The following is a 22,345-nucleotide window of genomic DNA, read 5'->3' as shown; positions in this document are numbered from 1 at the left end:
AATACCTGTAGCCTGTTTTGGGGCAAGGATACACATTTTAGCCAAAGAATTCAAACATGATTATCATTAGTGCTACCCTTCTTATGATATAATCCTGCAGGAGTCCTTTGTCAGGTGCTGGTTAAATATACACCCAGTGGCTGGGGAAAGACTCTTCCCTTGCATCTGGGGTAAACAAAAAGATAAAGATCACTCAGGGTTCTTTGTAAACCACAGGAACCAAACAACCAAAATTGATTGGAAAGTGAGTCCTTTACAGAAGAAAAGCTAATCATGCCTCCTGAAGGATAACAACCAGGATGGCCCTGAATTTTCCATCAGAACCTCTTGAACAATCCCTTTTTTTGAGAACTGCCATCTGAATGACTCAGCTTCCATGTCCAAATTTCAGTCATTTCACTCGTGATTAAAATTCTTGGGGGAAAATATGAAAGGGCTGCCTGAGACCATGTGCTGATTCCTTTAGCCAGAAGAAAACTCCACCAGGAGCTCACATAATAGATGGGAGCTATTTCCCAAAGGTAAGATGTATGTTGGGCCTTGCCCTAGATGGTCTAGTTTATATCTGTTTTGGGGAATAACTATAAATAGCTTCATTTTCACTCACCGAAGAGGCCAAGTTTGGATAATAAATTGCATGATCACCCTACACAAAGGAAAAGTAGGGCATTGTTACCAAAGAAGACGAAGCGATGCTGAACAGATGAAAATAGTTACCATTAGAATGAAACTATTAGAAAGAGCTGAAGCAAAGTGTTTGCTCCCAATCTCTCAGGTAGGAAGATAAGAATCAGAGTCAAAAGCCCTTATCAGTCTTTTGCTTCTGACTCCACCATAAAATTAACATTCTTATACTCATTGCCTATGTGTTGAATTATTATGATTTTAACCCAATAGTTCCATCTCCTTGTCTTCCTGTGTCCTTGCAGCTAAATCCCTACATGTTCAAGTGTTCTATTTTACTGCTGCTTTTTTTGCTTAATTGGTGCCCTCCTGCTTTCCAACATAGAATGCTAACATCCATTCACCCAGCTGGAGGAGGGTCAGGGTGATACCAGATCCAATATTCCCCAAAGCATGTGTAGGATGGTTGCTGTATCCCTGCTGCTGACTAATAATAAGGAGTCAAAAAGCACCTTTTGATTCTGATTTCCTCCGAGAGGCTGTTCTACAAGCATGGGGTCAACTTAAAGGAAAAGGGTTTTTGTTTAATATTTTCTCCTTTCATTAGAGCACTTAAATTACTTTCTTGCAAACTCTGCTTGTTACCTAAATGTACCAGCACTTTTGTTACATAATTAGCTTTCTTATCAGAATTTCAACCAAAAATAACAAGAAATGTAATAATGATAAGGTATTCTGCCCCCTCAAAAATAGATTTCCTTTTGCGCTTTATCTCTTGGTGCTGTTCTGGCTTGTTTAATTAAAGTATCAGAAATTATTAGACTCAAATTATTTCTTGATCTAGTACTCAAATTCTCCTGAAAAACTGCTTCTTTTGCCTCAGTATTTAAACCTTTATCAGTGTGAGACAGATGAGTTTCTACATGTATGCAACAGGATTCATGTCATACAATATAAGTTTGGAGGAAAAGCCTAATTAGCCTCTAAATAATTAGACAAACAAATCAGATTTGGCTATGCTGGTCTACCATGAACATTTAAACACTTGTGTCTCCTCCCCCATGCTCCCGGATCATCAAAATGAACAACATTAATGTGCAAAAAGAGTATGAAACTTCAGCGTGGAGTTGTGAAATTCAAAGCAAAGATCTTATTTATTTTTTCATTAGAGGGTTGGGAGTAAAAAAAATCACCAAGTTCAAAACACTAACAAAAGTTGTATTCAAGGAGGGTAGTCATGTCTGTTACAGACTTTGAAATAACGGATGAAGAAATATCCTTAAATCACCGCACTGAGAAGGAGAAAACTCTAAGACATATTGGTTATTTCTCTTCATCATACTCTGTGAAAAAAATTCGGGTTAGAATCTGTTTGTTTCTGGTGGAGCTGTGTGAGAGGTTCATTTTTTTTGAAGTCGTCTGCAATATGATCCCCTTTTGCACTGTCAAGCTTGGCTACCTCAATTACCAGGCAGCCATTTTGAACTTGTGTTTTATTGGAACTTCAATACTTACCCCTGTGTTTGTGGGATGGCTTGCTGATGTCCGTCTAAGAAGAAACAAACTGGTATATGTTTGCTTATGTCTACATTTTCTAGGTGAGTGTCCTCTTCTGACTGGATTGTTTTGCAACTTAATTGAATAGCTTTTTGGTAGAGTTTTCACTTTCTATTATCCTTATCTTGCTGTTAGCCTAAAATGTGATAAATGAAGAGTATTGTTTCAATTTATACTATTCTTTGTATTAATTGAGGGATGCTAGTAAACATCTGTGCGTATGTGTGAGTGTGGATGTGTGGATGCTTTGATACCTATATCGTTGCACTGATTATCTTTTATAATAATTACCTCTTTACGTGTCTGTCTTCTGTGCTTCAAATGCGCTCCTTTCCCCCTTCCTGCCCCAAGCCGAAATTCGTGACAAATTCTATGTGAAACCTGAAGTTCACTTGCTTCACAACTACAATGAAATGTGCTAAGAAGGGTTTTGAAGTTCACGTAGAATAATTGAGGATGTTTTCATCAAAAGGTGGTTCTTAATTAGCCATATAGTAATTAAGATTGCATATGCAGGCATGATTTCTATGTTATGAACTATGGCTATATGCTAAACAAATGAATGAATTTAAGCACTACACTGTGCTTCTTTATATAGAGAAAAATAATCTACACAAGTTTGGGAGTCAAGAGATTGTGAGAAATGTTGGGGAGATATCAAGATTGTTTGATACGGTATAGAGAATAAGTTGATGAACAGTCTGGAACTTGGGGCTGAAAAGTTATGTTGTTCTTCTGGACAACAGAGTCACTGAAGATATAATTAAAACAGTTGGGAAATGTTTTTCTTCAATAAAAAGGATAGACAACCACAGTGACAGGTTTTATACAGGGAGACCAGAACACCTCAGAGGACAGTCTAGGAGAAATGTCAATCCAGGAGAGAACATGGAAAAAAAAAAAAAAAACATTAAAACTTGGCTACTAAATAAGAGAACAAATATGATGGAAAAACAAACATTAACTCCAAGTTTCTGAGCTGAGGAACTTAGGAAGGTAGTATGCAATTCACCATTACTGAGAAGTGTAGCAGAAATGCAGGTTTGGGGGAACAGGGGAGGAGATAAATGAGGAAGGGGTGGATATCAGGTATGCAACACATTACCCAATTTCCAGCAGGTGATCAATTACCTTCACCATTCATCTAATAGAGTGTGATTTAAACTTATAACTTCTTCACTGCTCCAGTTTTGTTAAATAAAAACAAAGCCACTGCATGGTAAATATTCAGTCAACATTCAACAAACATTCCTCAGTGACCACTTTGTGCCAGGCATTGTCCCAGGATCTGGGAATGCAACAGAGGAGGAATGCAGTCTCTTCTCTGTTGGAGTTGACTTTCCAAAGAAAGAGAAATGTAAACAAGCAAATGACACTATGCCAGGTGCTCAGTACTGTTATGATGAAAAATATGGCTCAGTAAGGGGACAGGGGAGACTAAACAGTGACATGGTTACTATTCTGTATCTGGGAATGTTTTCTGATAAGGAGACATTTAGGCAAGCACCTGAATGGTTTCTCTTCTGAATTTGGTAAGAGACCACACCCATAGATTTTGGTAACTTCTTATTTAACATGGTGATTCCTATCAGTCTAAATTATTGTGTAAGCCATCAGACTAGGACTGAAGTCCCAATTTTAGAATTTGACCAACAAAAGACCTACATCAACTCCATAACCATTCATTTTCTTACTAAAAGCTATTTCCTTGGCCCCCACTCAACAGCTGCCATCAAATTCCAACCAGTCACTGAGTATCAGAGGTTCTATCAAAAATGTGTCTTTTATTTCCAATGTTAAACCTTAGCTCAAAACTGCAGATTGCTTTTTCTTGATCATTACAATGGCCTACTTACTGGTCTATCAGTATGACTCCAATCCATATACCTTTCTACTAACAACATTGACTTCCTCAGCCAATAAATCTATATATTGGCTGTATTGTCTAAAAAAACAAAATCCAACTTAGTACAAAAGAACCTCTACAATCTGTCCCAAATTTACCTCTCCAGACTTTTGTGTCAATATGTGACCTCAACCATGCTGAACTTCTTGTCTACTACCCTTCTTTAAAAATTTTACATATGCTTTTTCGTATGTCTGAAATTTTCAACCTTCCTTTATGTTTCTGCCCCATATCCAAGACTTGAAAAATCCTGTCCTTCCTTCAAGACCCATGTTGTTCACTTCTCTGTGCTCACCCATACTCTAATCAAACCTCTATAATTTCATTTAGCACATTATAATATAATTTCCACCTGTATGTCTGTCTTCTCTGATGGACTCATTAGCTTCTGGAGAGGAAATCCAGTGGGGCCCCACGACCTAGCAGAGGAGATAGCACATCTTGGTGTTTTACAAAGACCTGTGAAGTATGTGTGCTGATTATGTAGTGCACAATAGCACACATCAAAGAGGAGACTTTCTATCATACGTGTAATAGACTTGTATTTTTATTACATCAATTTTACAACAGATAAAAATAAAGTTTTGATCCAATGAAATCAACATATTACATTTTCTCAAAAGATGGAAGCAAAGCATCTTTCTAATGTACACAAAGGTAAAAGTGTTTTGTCTTTAGGGACGCCTGGGTGGCTCAGTTGGCTAAGCATCCAACTCTTGATTTCAGTTCAGGCGATGATTTCATGCTTTGTGAGCTTGAGCCCCGGGTCAGTCTCTGCACTGACAGCATAGGATTCTCTCTCTCCTTTCTCTCTACCCCTCCCCTGCTTGTGAGTGCTCTCTCTCTCTCTCTCTCTCAAAATAAGTAAACAAATGTATATTTTTAAAAGTGTTTGTCTTTAAATATATGGTTGCTGCAAGAAGTAACTTCTCTGCCCATCCCCTTTGGGTGCCCTTAGCCTAGCCAGGCCTCACATCACCCTTCCAGAGACAAGTGGACTGAGTGGCAGAGAAAAAGCAGTTGGTATCACATCTGGCCAAACTTGACAGGAAACATCTCAACCTCAGTAATCTAAAGGGCCCACTCTCATGATAAATCAATTTGTTACCAAGCAGCTATTGAGTGCATATATTCTTCACATTATAAAAGCCATTGTAAGAGGGAGATAAAATATTAGACCTAAGTTTTGCCTTTAGGAGCTTATAGTCTAATTGAGAAAATTAACCACACAAAACCACCATGTAAAAATTTATATCAAAAATACGAAAGCCAAATTAATCTAAAATATGGAAGACGAAAGTAACAGGGAGAAGCATTTTTCACTAATCAAATTGATAAGTAAATAAATAAATAAATAAGATGATTTGACCACTTGATGGGAATTACAAAAAGAGGCAGATAACATCACGGTTACTCTGTAACATTGGGCAAGTCACTTAACCTCACTAAATCTGATCTATTTTCTTTGAAAAATTGGAATAAGAGAAAATCTACCTCTGACATCACAAAGCTTTTCCAGGATGAAACAATATAATACATATAATTGCTTTGCAGAATTTAAAGAGCTTAGCAAAAGTATGAAATTTCTATCAAACAAGGAAAGTGCTCAAGTGTGGTCCCTGCGAGATGGAAGTGAGAAGGCTTGACTGGCCCCAGCCCTGTCATTTCCTGTCTTTCCCTCCTCTAGGCTTGCACTGCTTCACCCACCTCACCTTCTTACCTCTGTGTGTGCCAAGATGGCTCTGCCCAGCTGCCTCAGTGAGAGAAATCAAAGGGCATTAAAAGGAGAAAGAGAGTAGAAAAGGAAAAGAGACTCTGTTCTTCTTACAATTCTGATAATGTTCTCCTTAAAACATTTTCTTTAGCAGGCTTTTGACATGTCTGAGATCTTCGAGTTTTCTATCACTCTAGTGACCGAGAACAAATAACCCTTACTAACAGTGGTTGGCTCTGGGGCGTGAGATTACAGGCATCTCTAGCTTCTCATATGACATATTTCCAAATTCTGTTAAAATGGACATGATTTCCTTATACATCTGAGAGAAAAGATACGTCAAATTTGAGAGGGGAAAGAACTAGGCTTCTGGATTCATTAAAAGACATATTGAAGGGAGTTTTCACATTTAGAAAAATCATGCTATCTCCAGAATCGCAGTGACTAACAAATATTTTGATAAGACAATCACACAATGATGCTACTTTCAGAGTTAAAACCTTATTTATAACATGGTCTGGTGATTCAGTTGGTCTGTGCCATATTTATTCTCCTTTTTTCTCTCTCTACAGGCACTGTTTTATTATCCGTGGTTGCTTTTCCCTTGGAAGATTTCTATATAGGCACACACCATATGATTAACAATATACCAACAAAGGAGCAGAACAGGCTGTTTTACATGGCACTATTGTTCATCTGCCTTGGCACAGGAGGAATGCGAGCCATCATTTGTCCACCGGATGCTTATAGCCTTCAGGAGTATGGATCCCAGAAACAAATGTCTTTTTTTAACTGGTAAGTAGCACTGGCTAGAAGAGAAACAAGGCTTATGATGTTCCTCTCCCTCCTGGGATTTCTCATTGTTTGCTCTCTGGTACCCTGTTGATGGTAGTAATTCAGTTTTTGTCATTGACTGGGTTGGGTAAGTGAGGACGTGACAATGCCTGTGACAATGATTCAGCCAGGAACTGTGGGAGCCTGTGAGTCAGGTACAGACCACCACAGCTTACCAGCACCTTCCTGAAATGCAATGATAAATTAATCTTCCAAATAAACAAGTGGCTTATCATATTAAATACAAGGTGGCTTTGGAGCCAAACAGGCCTGGGTAGAAGTCTCAACTCTACTTAACACAAGCTATCTGACCTTGGTCAAGTCATTTATTCTCTATAAGTTTCAGTTTAATCATTTATGGAAGGTTATAATGATACCTCTTCTTGGGTTTTATTAGAGGTAATAATGTGTGCATTGTGGGTAGAGAACCTGGCACATCGTAGGTGGTCAATAAATGGTAGCTGTTGTTAGTTATGTCTACACTGTAGCAGACTAATGTGGCAGAGGTTATAAATGCACAGGTTAGTGCAGAGAAGATAAAAAGTATTTTACAATTTGTTGAATTGCAGTTTACAATTTTTGTATTCTACAAATTGTAAATTTTTTAAATGTGTTGAACACAATTTGAATACAATTTGTTGAATTATATTTTGCAACTTGTTGAAACATCAACCAGTACCTCTGTCTTGCATCCACTTCACCCCTAACACCTAAAAGAGTTTGGATTCCATGAAAATCTAACTACTTTCTGTAAATCTTTTTCTCTTTCAGTGAGTTCTTACACAGCTTTATGTGGTTTTAGAATCAATTTTTGTTATCGAATACAGATTCAAAAAAATAAAATTTGGATCTTAAAGTAGAGCATTTCAGCGTTTACTAGCAAATTTTGTTGTTATTATTACTCATCAGTGGAATATCAAGTAGATCTGAGATACATTCTTTTGTTCCCCTGTTTCTGTGAAATGATTTGCCAACATTTTTTCTAAATATTCTGTCTTTCCATCAATGTTAGCGATGGGAAAAAGCAATGTACAGACAGAATCAGACAAAACATTTAAAGAAAATTCATATTAAAATCATTAAATGAAAACATTTAGAATCAATAATCTAGGTATATATAACCATGTAACTATCCAAGGCAGTTTCTTCCTTCCTTCCTCCCTCTCTTTTTCTTTCTCTCTTTCTCTTCCCTCCCTTCCTCCTTCCCTCCCTCTTTCTTCCTTTCTTTCTTTCTTTCTTTCTTTCTTTCTTCCCAGTTATATTAATATTACAAAGCACTCAGGCCTGTTTTGGATTCAGTCCAAACGTCAGAAAAAAATGCAGTTTTACCAAGGGTGGAAGGGACTCTTTACTTCCTTATAGCAAATTCTGCCTCCTTGACCTGCCCAAAGGAGAAAGAAAAATCCTTCTTTTTTATTCTATTCGGAGGTTTTAATCCTTAATTAGCAACATCATTTTGATTAAATAAGACTCTGGAGGATTAAGACTGGAGAGCAATCAGTTGTTCTGAAAGATAGCTCTGGAGAATTTATTGTACTGTGGTCTTAGTCATTCAGAGTTGTGTTTAATCAAAGTGACATTTCTCAGTGTTGATTACAAAGGAGACATTATATGAATGAAATATTTCCTTTGGGAAAGGGGGGGACTCCCAATGGGTTTGTACTTTAGGCCTTTAAAAGGGGGATGGGGAGCAGGGTGAAAATGAATTTCTGCAGCTGGGAGGAGCAAGGCCAAATTTAGGAAGAACACATTTCAATTTGGCTTCTTATTATTTCCTAATTTTACTAAAATCTCTAATAGAAAGAATCATGCAGAATCTTTAAAACCTAAAGTTAAAGCACCTAGAAATGTGCATGAGGAATCAAGGTGTTACTCTTTCATGTTATAAAGGACCCCCCTGGAAGGCAAGCTTCTTGAAGGCTGAATCTGGTTGTTTCAGTTTTTTGATTTTTGTTTTTTTGATTTTAAGTTCCTAAAATCAAGCTACGGGAAAACTATGAGCAACTGCTTTTTGTAATTTATAGAAAAGAATGTTAACTCTATTGCTGTATATACTGCGGGGGCTGGTGGCAAGATGGACAGGGATCCAACTGGGCAGCCGGCAAACTGATGGGATCCTGGCTCTGTCAGAGGAGTTTTATGCTTTTCAGCAGGTCCCTTAACCTCTCAAAGCACCAGTCCCTCATCCACAAAATGGGGTTACCTTGGAGGGCTGTTTTATAGCTTATTTTATATAAAGTACCCTAGCACATCACAGGAATTCAAATTAGGGTAGCCGTTACTATAATTAAATGACTAGTAAGTCCTCAGCTAAAATCGTTGTCTAAATTCTGGGTAAGAGGGAACCTGTTTAGGAGGAGGCCATCTTTAAATGGGCAGCACATTAATTTAAAATCTATTTCTCCAAGTCAAAAGTGTGTAGAGAAATTACAAGCTTGGTTAATATAATGAATTTCAGTAGTATCTTTAAAAACCAGCATACCACTTGAATGTGTAACCACTTGAAGGCTGCATCCAGTTCTATTTTCAGCACAGATGTCAGATGTTCCTAGTTACAGGACCTTTAATGAGACGTGTCATTGCATCTATACCACCTAAAGCTTCCCAATGATGATGTTAAATAGTATAGACTGGAAGTCTCGAGCACTGAAAGCCCCACTTCCGAGTGGAGCTGCCAAGTGTAGGTGAGAAAACCACTCCCAGCCAACATCACCATCTGGTACTGGATCTTCCTCAACTATGTACCTTATTGAAAGAATATAGCTAAACTCCCTGAAATCAAGAGGCATACTAATCTGCCAACATTCTTGTGCTGTTATCTAGATTAGAACCTGGCTCTTCCAGCATTTTCCAAAATCTGAGGTGTGCAATTAAGAGTCACCACACTGGAGATCATCTAGGTAAATACACCTGTGCAGAATCTTTTCTGGAAGCAAAAAGAAAGGTGGATAATTAAGTCTGTCTATAACCATAATTTTAAATTCTACTGCAATTAACTTCAAATCTTGCTTCCACATTTCTCTAGTTACTTCACCTGATAATTTGCATCCTATCTGCATATCATAGTCTGTTGCTAACCAGTTACCAGAGTGAATTATACATGATTTGAAAGTCCAAATAGAATATTGGTAGAGTTCTTCAAAAAGTCTAGAGACTGACTTATTCCATCCCAGAAATTTTGAATATCTAGTACTCAAATTGATTCTATATAATATTTGTTTCCCACTAAAATATTCTGATGTTAATACTTACTTGAATTTAGTAACTTTTATCTTAGGGAAACACCAGAGGTAAAAATTTGTTATCCCACGGAATGTTTTCTCGGAAGCTGTTTAATATTTACTTGAGTGTTGTTTGAAAGCAGCGATTCTCAATCCTAGATGTACATAAAAGTCACCTGAGGAATCTTAAAAATACTGATTCCTGGGGCGCCTGGGTGGCTCAATTGGTTAAGTCTCTGACTTTAGCCTAGGTCATGATCTCACCGTTACCAGTTTGAGCCCCACATTGGGTTCTGTGCTGTCAGCTCAGAGCCTGGAGTCTGTGTCTCCCTCTCTCTCTGCCCCTCTCGCACTCATACTCTGTCTCTCTCTCTCTCTCTCTCTCTCTCAAAAATAAACTTAAAAAAAAAGAAATACTGATTCCTGGGCCTTGACATCAAAGGTTCCAAATATATTGGTTTGAGGTGAGACTGAGAGACCAGAATTTTTTTTTTTTTTAAGCTGCCTAAGTAGTCAGGTTTAAGAACAACTGCTCTCAAGCAATTGCCTACTTTTAAGAATCACTTAAGGGCTTTATTTAAAAATGTTTTCCAGACCCCACCCACAACCACTTAGATCAGAATTTCCTGAAAGCATCGCTAGGGAATGTACACATTTATCAAGTGCTTCGGAATTGTGAAAACAATTCCAGAAGTTTGAGGGAAGGGAATTCCAATGTGGTCTAGGGATACCTTGAAAAGATATGAAACTAAACATTGAGTGCACACACTGGATGCCACGCGGCTTTGGAAAGTTTTGATGATTCATAGCAATTTTTCACCACACCTAAAAATCTATCTGAGTGAGAAAATCTACATGATCCTTGAGAAGAGAAACAAAATATGAATCTACTGAATTCTGCAGTAGTAAAATCATAATTTATGAAGTACATTTCAGCCATCAAAATCAAAGCAGTTTGTGGAATAACTGTATTAATATTCAAAATATCATGTGAGTTACATACTGAGAAATAGCCTGTAAATAGCTTTAAGAGAATCACTGGGTGCCTGTATGGCTCAGTTGGTTAGGCATCCAGCTTTGGATCAAGTCATGATCTCACAGTTCTCCTGTGTTTGAGCCCTGCATCAGGCTTCACGCTGACGGAGGGGAGCCTGCTTGGGATTCTCTCTCTCTCTCTCTCTCTCTCTGACCCTTCCCTGCACACTTGCATGCTCTATCTCTCAAAATAAATAAATAAAGGTTTTAAAAAATATACAAAAGAAATCTTCCAAACTTCTATTTGCACAGGTCCTACTCAAGTTTAACAAATGCTACCTACCTACTCTTATAACAATAGGCACCGCCTTTAACTTTGCCAAAGTTGTAAGCTTTCAGGAAATACACTCAGAATTCCTCTCCAACATACAATCATGGAAACCAAAGAATATTGAGGAAAAGAAAGACAGATTTCTTACATGACTTACTGCTCCTGCTTTTTCTTAAAGCCTGAGTGGTTGCATTTAAAATTAGTAGGTACATGACTAGGGACTTATTTCCATCAGTAAATATGCGATAGTCTAAAGTTCTTAAGGAAATAAGAAAATGATACACAGGAGCAACTGTGAATGAGGGTAAGTTAAAAGAAGGAGAGGCAGGGAGAGAAAGAGTGAAATATTCTCCTAAATTTCTTATTTAAAAATATACCTTTTACTTTAATCATACTATCTCTTCACCAAAATCAATATCTTCCTTTATTAAATTTCCTCTTCTTTAACTGCAGCGTTGAAAAAAAAGTATGGATAAACAGTAAGACCTGTAAAAATTCCATTTGATCCTTCTTTCCCCAAATTCATGGCTACCAGAGTGTTCTCTGAAGTACTTCAATGGGCCAATGTTTCTACTAAAAGAAGCAACCTTTGACAACAGCCATCCACCAGGGTTTCAGCGCCCAAGTGTTTCCTTGACGTTTCCGAACAGTTCAATTCTATCCCATTGAAGAGCCACCAATCCCCTGGTGAATTATCTCAATATTGTTCAGTACAGAATAAAATGTTCTCCCTGAACTCCGTAAATTGTCCACTACCACCATGAACACCTGAAAGCTTTCCTCCTCAGGTTAAGAAAAACCATTTCAAACCATTTCCCCTAAAATCACTTACAATAACACAAGTATGTGAAACTTGGTCCGTCTAAGACATGACAAAATATTCGAGTGACTCTAATAATGATTACTAAATAAGGTAAGGCAAATATTTAAAAGAAATGATCTCAAAAGGATTGCTGAGGTTTTAGCAACAAGTTTCCCCCCCCCCTTATTTGTATTCAATACCATAGGATCATGAAGACAAAAAAAAATCAGATTTCTAAGTACTCCCCGTTATTTGCAGTTCCCAGTCTGTATTTAAAAGTAGACTAAAGAAACATATTTTTACTGCTGCTTTCAATTTTCCTTAATCACTGGTATTTATTTTGCTTTAGTGCTTTGCTCTCTGACTTTCTGTGTGAGAGGTGCTTTATATACTCAATTTGCTAGTGAGCTATGAGATGAAAGGAGTCTTAATGGTGAGTTTGAACATGGTAGATTTTTATTTCTCTTATTTTTTTTACAGTTGATACATATACAATTTCCCCCTTAATTATCTATGGCTTATCCTGTCCATGGATCAATAAAGACATATATAAAACATGCCTGTACTAGGTAATTCTTTCGGAAAATTACACAATCAAATAGGTCGGATGGCATCTGTTAAAATACATGGAGTACTTTATGTGAAATCTCTTCCTATACCTAGATATTCAGCACTATAATTCTTTTGTTTCTAACTACCTTTCACAAGATTTAAGTCTTGGAATAATTGTAATTTTCTTTGACCTTCTTTAGAGTAATTTCGTTTACATCACCATGTGGTGTTTAGAAGAGCCACACAATGTCTTCTTGGATTTTCTCAGCAACATTTAACATTTAAAAAAAGGGGGGTTTCCTAAAGATTGAAAGAAATATAACACTGCTTGCGGGCTCCAGCTTCTCTCGGTTGCTGACAGCCACAGCTCAAGTGTGCAGCATGAAAGGATGACCGGAGGCTGAGCATAGGGACTCTCCCCAGTTGTCCTACAAAACTCTGTGTGTCTCACCTGCATCGTGACAAGTTTCCATTAGTGGACAATAGCGAACCAGTTTCCTCAGCACGGCCATGTTTCATGTTTGATTACTTTCCTAGGTCAATTATTCAGTTTATTGTTCTATGTTGTTGTTTGATCAGTTGATTTTTTTATGAGATGCTGTGTTATTCATCAAATACTTATTTACTAGTCTTTTATTGTGGGCCTAGAGCTGTGTGGCCCCCTTGGCATTACCTATAGCAAGTATCCAGTATCCAGTCTTCTCTCTCTCCTCCTCCTTTAGATTAGTTCTAACATTTTCCTTTCTCCTCAGACCTTTAATATCCCTTTCGCCTAGCCAGTCCTGCCTGGTGACTCTCTTTTTACTTAGAGGGGATAAAAAGGAAGTAGAGGAGAGGCGAGGGAAGAGCGGGGGGAGGGGAGGAAAACAGGAGGGAGATAGCGAGGGAGGGAAAAGGAAGGAAGAGTGGATCAATTAGAACAAGTAGAGGAAATGCCAGAGGATGACCCATAGTGGTCATACTCTTGACAGACCCATCCCCCAGAGTTTGGGCACAACCTGTGACCTGACTCCACCCAACAGAATATGTCAGAGATGACAGGGTATAAATCCTTGATTATGTTGCTATATGGCAAAAGCGAAGGGATTGTGTGGTGTAATTAAAGTTTCTAATCATTTGATTTTAAAGTAATCAAGGAAGAGATTATCCCGGAATCCTGCATAGGCCTGATCTAATCAGGGAGGCCCTTTAAATCTTAATGATAATGTTAAGTGTTCTAAAACTTAGATCTATTAGTGTTTGCCCAATTGAAACACTTACCCAAACTCATAAAACTATATATTTAAACAGGTATTTTACTGTATTTAATTCTACCTCAGTAAATGTTTTAATTTAATGTTAAGACCCCCCTCTACAATGTGACTCTAACAATGCATTCTAATAATTCATTAGACCCAATGCAAGGTTGACAGGCAGAGATTATTTCCCCAGAACTAGCAAACCAGACTGCTAGTTTAGGTACTTATTTGTAATACTATTCATTGGGAAGAAATACCGAAAGTTTTATTCAAATGACAGTCGTGTCTTTGGTTTAATGCATTGTCTAGATATAACCTGAGTTTGCCCATACTCTGAAAAGTGGAATAAATAGGAAGATTCAACTCTTAAACCATGCAACCTTTTCCAGATTCATTAGGCATATTCAGTGAAGTATTGTGTATGGCTTCTCTAACACCACAACACATAGATGAGTCGTTGCTGTAGAGACTACATGGCCTGCAAAGCCTAAAATATTTACTATGAGGCCCTTTGTAGAAAAAGTTTGCCAACTTCTACTTTAGATAAGAGAACGCATTCTTTCCACATGTAATCTCAAAAGGAATGAAACACAGATGACAAAATTGGTTAAGACTCCATAGCTGATATGTATACACTTACTAAGAAATCTAATAAACAATATTTGAAAATTCTAGTTCAGGGGCGCCTGGGTGGCTCAGTCAGTTAAGCGTCCGACTTCGGCTCAGGTCATGATCTCACGGCTCATGAGTTCGAGCCCCGTGTCAGGCTCTGTGCTGACAGCTCAGAGCCTGGAGCCTGTTTCAGATTCTGTGTCTCCCTCTCTCTCTCTGACCCTCCCCCGTTCATCCTCTGTCTCTCTCTGTCTCAAAAGTAAATAAACATTAAAAAAAAAGAAAAAAAAAAAAAGAAAATTCTAGTTTAGCCAACATGCCACAATTTTATAGCTTAAATGTATATACAAGCAGGAGGAGCGAAGATGGCAGAACAGCATGGAAGTTTTTTGTGTGTTTCGCATCCATGAAATATAGCCAGACTAACACTAAACCATCCTACACACCTAGAAAACTGACTGGAGGATTAACACAACAATCTGCACAACCTGAACCACAGAATTCAGTAGGTACACGGCGCGGAGAAGTGAACATGGGGAGCGAGAGGCGCAGGAAGGGAGGTGCTTTTGCCAGCAGAGAGAGGACGGAGACTGGGGGGGGCGAGAATACGGGAAAAGCACCCCTCCCCAAAGCAGCTGGAGAGAAAGTAGAAAATTGGAAACAGCTGCAGGGACTAAACTAAAAAAAGGAGAAAGGAGAAGGTTTAAATTCCATTAAGACTGTAAACAAGGGGAGTGCAGAGTCTGCAACTCCGCAGCTCCATACGTGGCGGTGCTCTGGTGGGAAGGGAGAATCACCAGGAACAGAGTGGGACCCGGGAGGATCTCGGGCCACATGGGGAAAAACGGTTCACTGCTGGAAGGACATTTGGTAGAGACTGTTGAAGCCACCTGGTCCCAGCAGACCCCAGAGGGTGGCCACATTCTCTGGTGCTGGAACAACTTCATTAAGGGTGAATCCTGGTGCCAGATGTGTGTTGTGATCTTCCATAATCCCTGAAAAGCTGCTGCTACACCATCTCATGAACATTTTCGGGGGCAGGCTGGCACCTGGCTACAGTCTCGGGGCACTGGCAGCAGCAGGGTCCAGCAAGCGTTCCAGGGTGCAGTCGACACTCAGCCATTGTTCATTCGGCCATTGCTCGGTAAGACCCTCCACAGAGGGGCAGAACGGGTCAAAGCTGCAGTCCTTCAGAAGTAAGGGGCTTGGGAAAGCAAGAGACAAAACTCAGGAGAGAGGTACTGCCCGGGGCCTGGTCACAGAGAGTGAAAAAGCAGGGAGTGGACGAAAGCTGAAGACAGATGACAGGTGTGTGATTGCTGATCTGGGAGAACAGACTGGGTAGGTGGGTGGCACCATTTTCACCCCTCCGGCACATGCGCATACGCACCTACAGGGACTTCAATAATCCACCTCAGTAGGCTAGCAGCGCCATCTAGTGGAAAGCAGAGCCGTTACACTGAGCCCCGCCCAACTGGGCCAACCTTGCTCTTCAAGAACACAAGTCTCACCATCTACTTAGTATATGGACTATAAAGCGATACCTAGACTGACTTTTAGGGGAAAAAGAAGTAATTTCAGTCCTACTTCAATCTGTTAGCAGATTGAATTCAATTTTCTTTCTTTTTTTTTTCTCTTTTACACTTCTTTTTCTTGAAAACAGAAAGAGAAAAAATTCATTTTTATTTTCAATTTTTATTAAAGATATTTTTCTTTAATTTTCATTACTATATTTTTTACTTTTGTATAAATTTTTTTAATTCTATTTTAAATCCATCATTTTATTTTAGTCTACTTCACTTATTCACCTTTTCAAATTTTCAAACAATCGCCTTTTTTTTCTCTTTTTCTTTTCTTTTCTTTTTCTTGAATGCAGAAAGAGAAAAACTTCATTTTTACCTTCAATTTCTATTAAAAATATTTTTTAATTTTTTACTATATTTTTTGCTTTTATGTAAATTTTTTTAAAATTCTATTTTACTTCCATCATTTTATTTTGGTCTACTACAGTGTATTCACTTTTTCAAATTTTCAAACCATTTCTTTTTTCCTTTTTATTCTTTTTTCTTTTTTCTCTCATTTCTTTCCTTTTTCTTGAATATAGAAAAAGAAAAATTTATTTTTATGTTTAATTTTTAATAAAAATATTTTTCTTTAATTTTTTTCTATGTATTCTCTACTTCTGTGTATATTTTTTCAAATGCTATTTTACTTCCATTCTCTCATTTTAGTCTACTTCAGTGTATTCATTTTTCAAATTCTCAAATGGTTTCCTTTTTTTTTTCTTTCTTCCCCCCCGCCCCACTTTTTTTCTCTAATCTGTCAAACCACTTTCAACACCCAGACAAAAAAACACCTAAGATCTAACATCATTTATTCGATTTGTGTGTGTGTGTGTGTGTTTAATTACTTAATTTTAATATTTTTTAATTTTAATTTTTTAATTTTAATTTTTCTACCTCATTAATTCCTTTTCTCCCTTCAAAATGACAAAATGAAGGAATCCACCCCAAAAGAAAGAGCACAAAGAAATGACAGCCAGGGATTTAACCAACACAGATACAAGCAAGATGTCTGAACCAGAATTTAGAATCACGATAATAAGAATACTAGCTGGAGTTGAAAATAGATAAGAAACCATTTCTGCAGAGACAAAAGAAGTAAAAAATAGTAAGAATGAAATTAAAAATGCTATAACTAAGCTGCAATTACGGATGGATGCAGCGGCAGCAAGGATGGATGAGCAGAACAGAGAATCAGCGATATAGAGGACAAACTTATAGAGAATAATGAAGCAGAAAAAAAGAGGGACATTAAGGCAAAAGAGCACGATTTAAGAATTAGAGAAATCAGTGACTCACTAAAAGGGAACAACATCAGAATCATAGGGGTCCCAGAAGAGGAAGAGACAGAAATAGGGGTAGAAGGGTTATGTGAGCAAATCATAGTGGGAAAAGTTTCCTAACCTGGGGAAAGACACAGATATCAAAATCTAGGAAGCACAGAGGACCCCCATTAGATTAAAAAAACAGACCATCAACAAGGCATATCATAGTCAAATTCACAAAATACTAAGGCAAGGAGAGAATCATGAAAGCAGCAAGGGAAAAAAAGTCCCTAACCTACAAGGGAAGACAGATCAGGTTTGCAGCAGACCTCTGCACAGAAAATTGGCAGGCCAGAAAGGAGTGACAGGATATATTCAATGTGCTGAATCAGAAAAATATGCAGCCAAGAATTCTTTATCCAGCAAGGCTGTCATTCAAAATATGAACGAGAGATAAAAGTTTCCCAGACAAACAAAAATTAAAGGAGTTTGTGACCACTAAACCAGCCCTGCAAGAAATTTTAAGGGGGACTCAATGAAGGGAGAAAAGATGAAAAAAAATTTATATATATATTTATATTTATATATTTATATATATATATATATATATATATATATCTCAAAAGCAACAAGATCAGAAAGGACCAGAGAACACCATCAGAAACTCCAACTCTAAAAGTATCATAATGGCAATAAATTCATATCTTTCAGTATTCACTCTAAATGTCAACAGACTCAATGCTCCAATCAAAACACATAGGGTAATAGAATGGATAAGAAAACAAGATCCATCTATATGCTGTTTACAAGAGACCCACATTAGACCTAAAGACACCTACAGATTGAAAATAAGGGGATGGAGAACCATCTATCATGCTAATGGCCAGAAAAGAAAGCTGGAGTAGCCATACTTATATCAGACAATCTAGACTTTAAAATAAAAACCATATTAAGAGATGCAGAAGGGCATTATATCATAATCAAGGAGTCTATCCACCAAGAAGACCTAACAATTGCAAACATTTATGTGCCAAATGTGAAAGCACCTAAATATATAAATCAATTAATCACAAACATAAAGAAACTCATTGATAGTAATACCATAATAGTAGGAGACTTCAACACCGCACTCACAGCAATGGACAGATCATAATCAAAAAATCAACAAGGAAACAATGGCTTTGAATGACACACTGGACCAGATGGACTTAACAGATATATTCAGAACATTTCATCCTAAAGCAGCAGAATATACATTCTTCTCCAGTGCACATGGAACATTCTCCAGAATAGACCATATACTGGGACACAAATGAGCCCTAAGTAAGTACAAAAAGATCGAGATCATACCGTGCATATTTTCAGACCACAATGCTATGAAACTCGAAATCAACCACAAGAAAAAATTTAGAAAGGTAACAAATACTTGCAGACTGAAGAACATCCTACTAAAGAATGAATGGACTAAACAAGCAGTTAAAGAGGAAGTTAAAAAGTATATGGAAGCCAATGAAAATGATAACACCACAACCCAAAACCTCTGGGACGCAGCAAAGGCAGTCATAAAAGGAAAGTATATAGCAATCCAGGCCTTCCTAAAGAAGGAAGAAAGATCTCAGATACACAACCTAACCTTATGCCTTAAGGAGCTGGCGTAAAAAGAACAGCAAATTAAACCCCAAACCAGCAGAAGACAGGAAATAATAAAGATTAGAGCAGAAATTAATGCTATCAAAACCAAAAAAAAAAACAGTAGAACAGATCAATGAAACCGGAAGTTTGTTCTTTGAAAGAATTAACAAAATTGATAAAGCACTAGACAGTATGACCAAAAAGAAAAAGGAAAGGACCCAAATAAATAAATTCAAGAATGAAAGAGGAGAGATCACAAACAACACAGCAGAAATAAAAACAATAACAACAGAATATTATGAGCAATTATATACCAATGAAATGGGCAATCTGGAAGAAATGGACAAGTTCCTAGAGACATATACACTACCAACACTGAAACAGGAAGAAATAGAAAATTTGAACAGACCTGTAACCAGTAAGGAAATCGAATTAGTAATCAAAAATCTGCCAAAAAACAAGAGTCCAGGGCCAGATGACTTTCCAGGGGAATTCTACCAAACATTTAAGGAAGAGTTAACACTCTCTTGAAGCTACTCCAAAAAATAGAAACGGAAGGAAAACTTCCAAACTCTTTCTATGAAGCCAGCATTACCTTGATTCCAAAACCAGACAGAGACCCCACTAAAAAGGAAAACTATAGACCAATTTCTCTGATGAACATGGATGCAAAAATCCTTAACAAGATATTAGCCAACCGGCTCCAACAATAAATGTATTGTTGGAGAAAGAAAATTATTCACCACGATCAAGTGGGATTTATACCTGGGATGCAGGGCTGGTTCAATATCCACAAAACAATTAACGTGATTAATCACATCAATAAAAGAAAGGACAGGAACCATATGATCCTCTCAATAGATGCAGAGAAAACATCTGACAAAATACCGCATCCTTTCTTGAAAAAACCCTCAAGAAGTAGGGATAGAAGGAGCATACCTCAAGATCATAAAAGCCATATATGAATGACTCAACGCTAATATCATCCTCAATGGGAAAAAACTGAGACCTTTCCCCCTATGGACAGGAACAAGACAGGGATGTCCACTCTCGCCACTGTTATTCAACATACTATTGGAAGTCTTAGCCTCTGCAATCAGACAACACAAAGAAATAAAAGGCATCCAAATCGGCCAGGAGGAGGTCAAGCTTTCACTCTTCACAGATGACATGATAGTTTATATGGAAAACCCAAAAGATTCCACCAAAAAACTGCTAGAATTGATTCATGAATTCAGCAAAGTTGTAGGATATAAAATCAACACACAGAAATCCGTTGCATTCCTATACACCAACAATGAAGCGACAGAAAGAGAAATCAAGCAATTGATCCCATTTACAGTTGCACAAAAAAAACATAAAATACCTAGGAATAAATCGAACCAAAGAGGTGAAAAATCTATATGCTGAAAACTATAGAAAGCTTATGAAAGAAATTGAAGAAGACACACACACACAAAAATAAAAAAGATTCCATGCTCCTGGTTAGGAAGAACAAATATTATTAAAATGTCGATATTACCCAAAGCAATCTACATATTCAATGTAATCCCTATCAAACTAACACCAGCATTCTTCACAGGGCTAGAACAAATAATCCTAAAATCTGTATGAAACCAGAAAAGACCCCAAATAGCCAAAGCAATCTTGAAAAAGAAAACCAAAGCAGGAGGCATCACAATCCCAGACTTCAACTATACTACAAAGCTGTAATCATCAAGACAGTATGGTACTGCCACAAGAACAGACACTCAGATTAATGGAACAGAATAGAGAACACACAAATGGACCCACAAACATATGGCCAACTGATCTCTGACATAGCAGGGAAGAATATTCAATGGAATAAAGACAGTCTCTTCAGTAAGTGGTGCTGGGAAAACTGGACAGCGACATGCAGAAGAATGAACCTGGACCACTTTCTTACACCATACACAAAAATAAACTCAGAATGAATGAAAGACCTCAATGTAAGACAGGAAGCCATCAAAATCCTCGAGGAGAAAGCAGGCAAAAACCTCTTTGATCTTGGCCTCAGCAACTTCTTACTCAACATGTTTCCAGAGGCAAGGAAAACAAAAGCAAAAATGAACTACTGGGACCTCATCAAAATAAAAAGCTTCTGCGCAGCAAAAGAAACAATCAGCAAAACTAAAAGGCAACCAAAGGAATGGGACAAGATATTTGCAAATGACATATCAGATAAAGGGTTAGTATCCAAAATCTATCAAGAACTTCTCAAACTCAGAACCCAAAAAACAAATAATCCAGTGAAGAAATGGGTGAAAGACATGAATAGACACTTCTCCAAAGAAGACATCCAGATGGCCAACTGACACATGAAAAGATGCTCAACATCCTTCATCATCAGGGAAATACAGATCAAAACCACAATGAGATACCACCTTACACCCGTCATAATGGCTAACATTAACAACTCAAGCAACAACAGATGTTGGCGAGGATGCGGAGAAAGAGCATCTCTTTTGCATTGTTGGTGGCAATGCAAGCTGGTGCAGCCACTCTGGAAAACAATAGGGAGTTTCCTCAAAAAACTAAAAATAGAACTACCTTACGACCCAGCAATTGCACTACTAGGCATTTATCCACAGGATACAGGTGTGCTGTTTCAAAGGGACACATGCACCCCCATGTATATAGCAGCACTATCAACAATAGTCAAAGTATGGGAAGAGCCCAAATGTCCATCGATGGATGAATGGACAAAGAAGATGTGGTATATATATACAATGGAGTGTTACTCGGCAATCAAAAAGAATGAAGTCTTGCCATTAGCAACTACATTGATAGATCTGGAGGGTTTTTTGCTAAGTGAAATTAGTCAGTCAAAGAAAGACAAAAATCATATGACTTCACTCATACGAGTACTTTAAGAGACAAAACAGATGAACATAAGGGAAGGGAAATAAAAATAATATAAAAACAGGGAGGGGGACAAAACAAAAGAGACTCGTAAATATGGAGAACAAACTGAGGGTTACGGAAGGGGTTGTGGGAAGGTGGATGGGCTAAATGGGTAAGGGGCACTAAGGAATCTACTCCTGAAATCATTGTTACACTGTATGCTAGCTAATTTGGAAGTAAATTTTAAAAAAATAAAAAATTAAATTAAAAAGAAATGTATACAAAAGCATTAAAATTTGTGATTGTTGTCTGAGGTAACTGAATGGTATTTTTAATTCCATCTGTGCACCCCAGGTTTTGTTGGATCATGAACCTGAAAGCAACCATTGTCTTTCTGGGAATATCTTACATTCAGCACTCAGGGGCCTGGGCCCTGGTTTTACTCATTCCTTCTATGTCTACACTTATGGCCATGATAACTCTTCATATGATGCACTGTAACCTGATTCATCAGCCAGAAAAATGTAAGTAAACCACATTCTACATTAATTTTTTGGTTTTCATGGTTTTCTCGACACATTTCTTCCTCTTTGATCCCCGGTAACTTCTCTTTCAACTCACAGAATTTGTAGATTCTACCAATTACTACACTTGA

At 37.7% G+C, this 22,345-nt stretch overlaps 1 protein-coding gene across 1 annotated transcript in view; it reads left to right on the top strand.

Moving 5' to 3' along the window:
• The first annotated feature begins 1,861 nt into the window (after positions 1–1,861).
• Positions 1,862–22,345, top strand: part of SLC15A5 (solute carrier family 15 member 5) — an 84,868-nt gene continuing 64,384 nt past the window's right edge. Inside the window, exons 1-3 of the mRNA XM_042948434.1 lie at positions 1,862–2,222; positions 6,374–6,596; positions 22,045–22,214. Of these exons, the coding sequence (XP_042804368.1) occupies positions 1,862–2,222; positions 6,374–6,596; positions 22,045–22,214 (754 nt within the window). The remainder of the gene's footprint in view (positions 2,223–6,373; positions 6,597–22,044; positions 22,215–22,345) is intronic.

This window comes from Panthera leo, chromosome B4 (genome assembly GCF_018350215.1).
Source record: "Panthera leo isolate Ple1 chromosome B4, P.leo_Ple1_pat1.1, whole genome shotgun sequence".
In the NCBI taxonomy this organism is placed as follows: domain Eukaryota; kingdom Metazoa; phylum Chordata; class Mammalia; order Carnivora; family Felidae; genus Panthera; species Panthera leo.
This window is presented reverse-complemented; position numbering and strand designations above follow the sequence as displayed.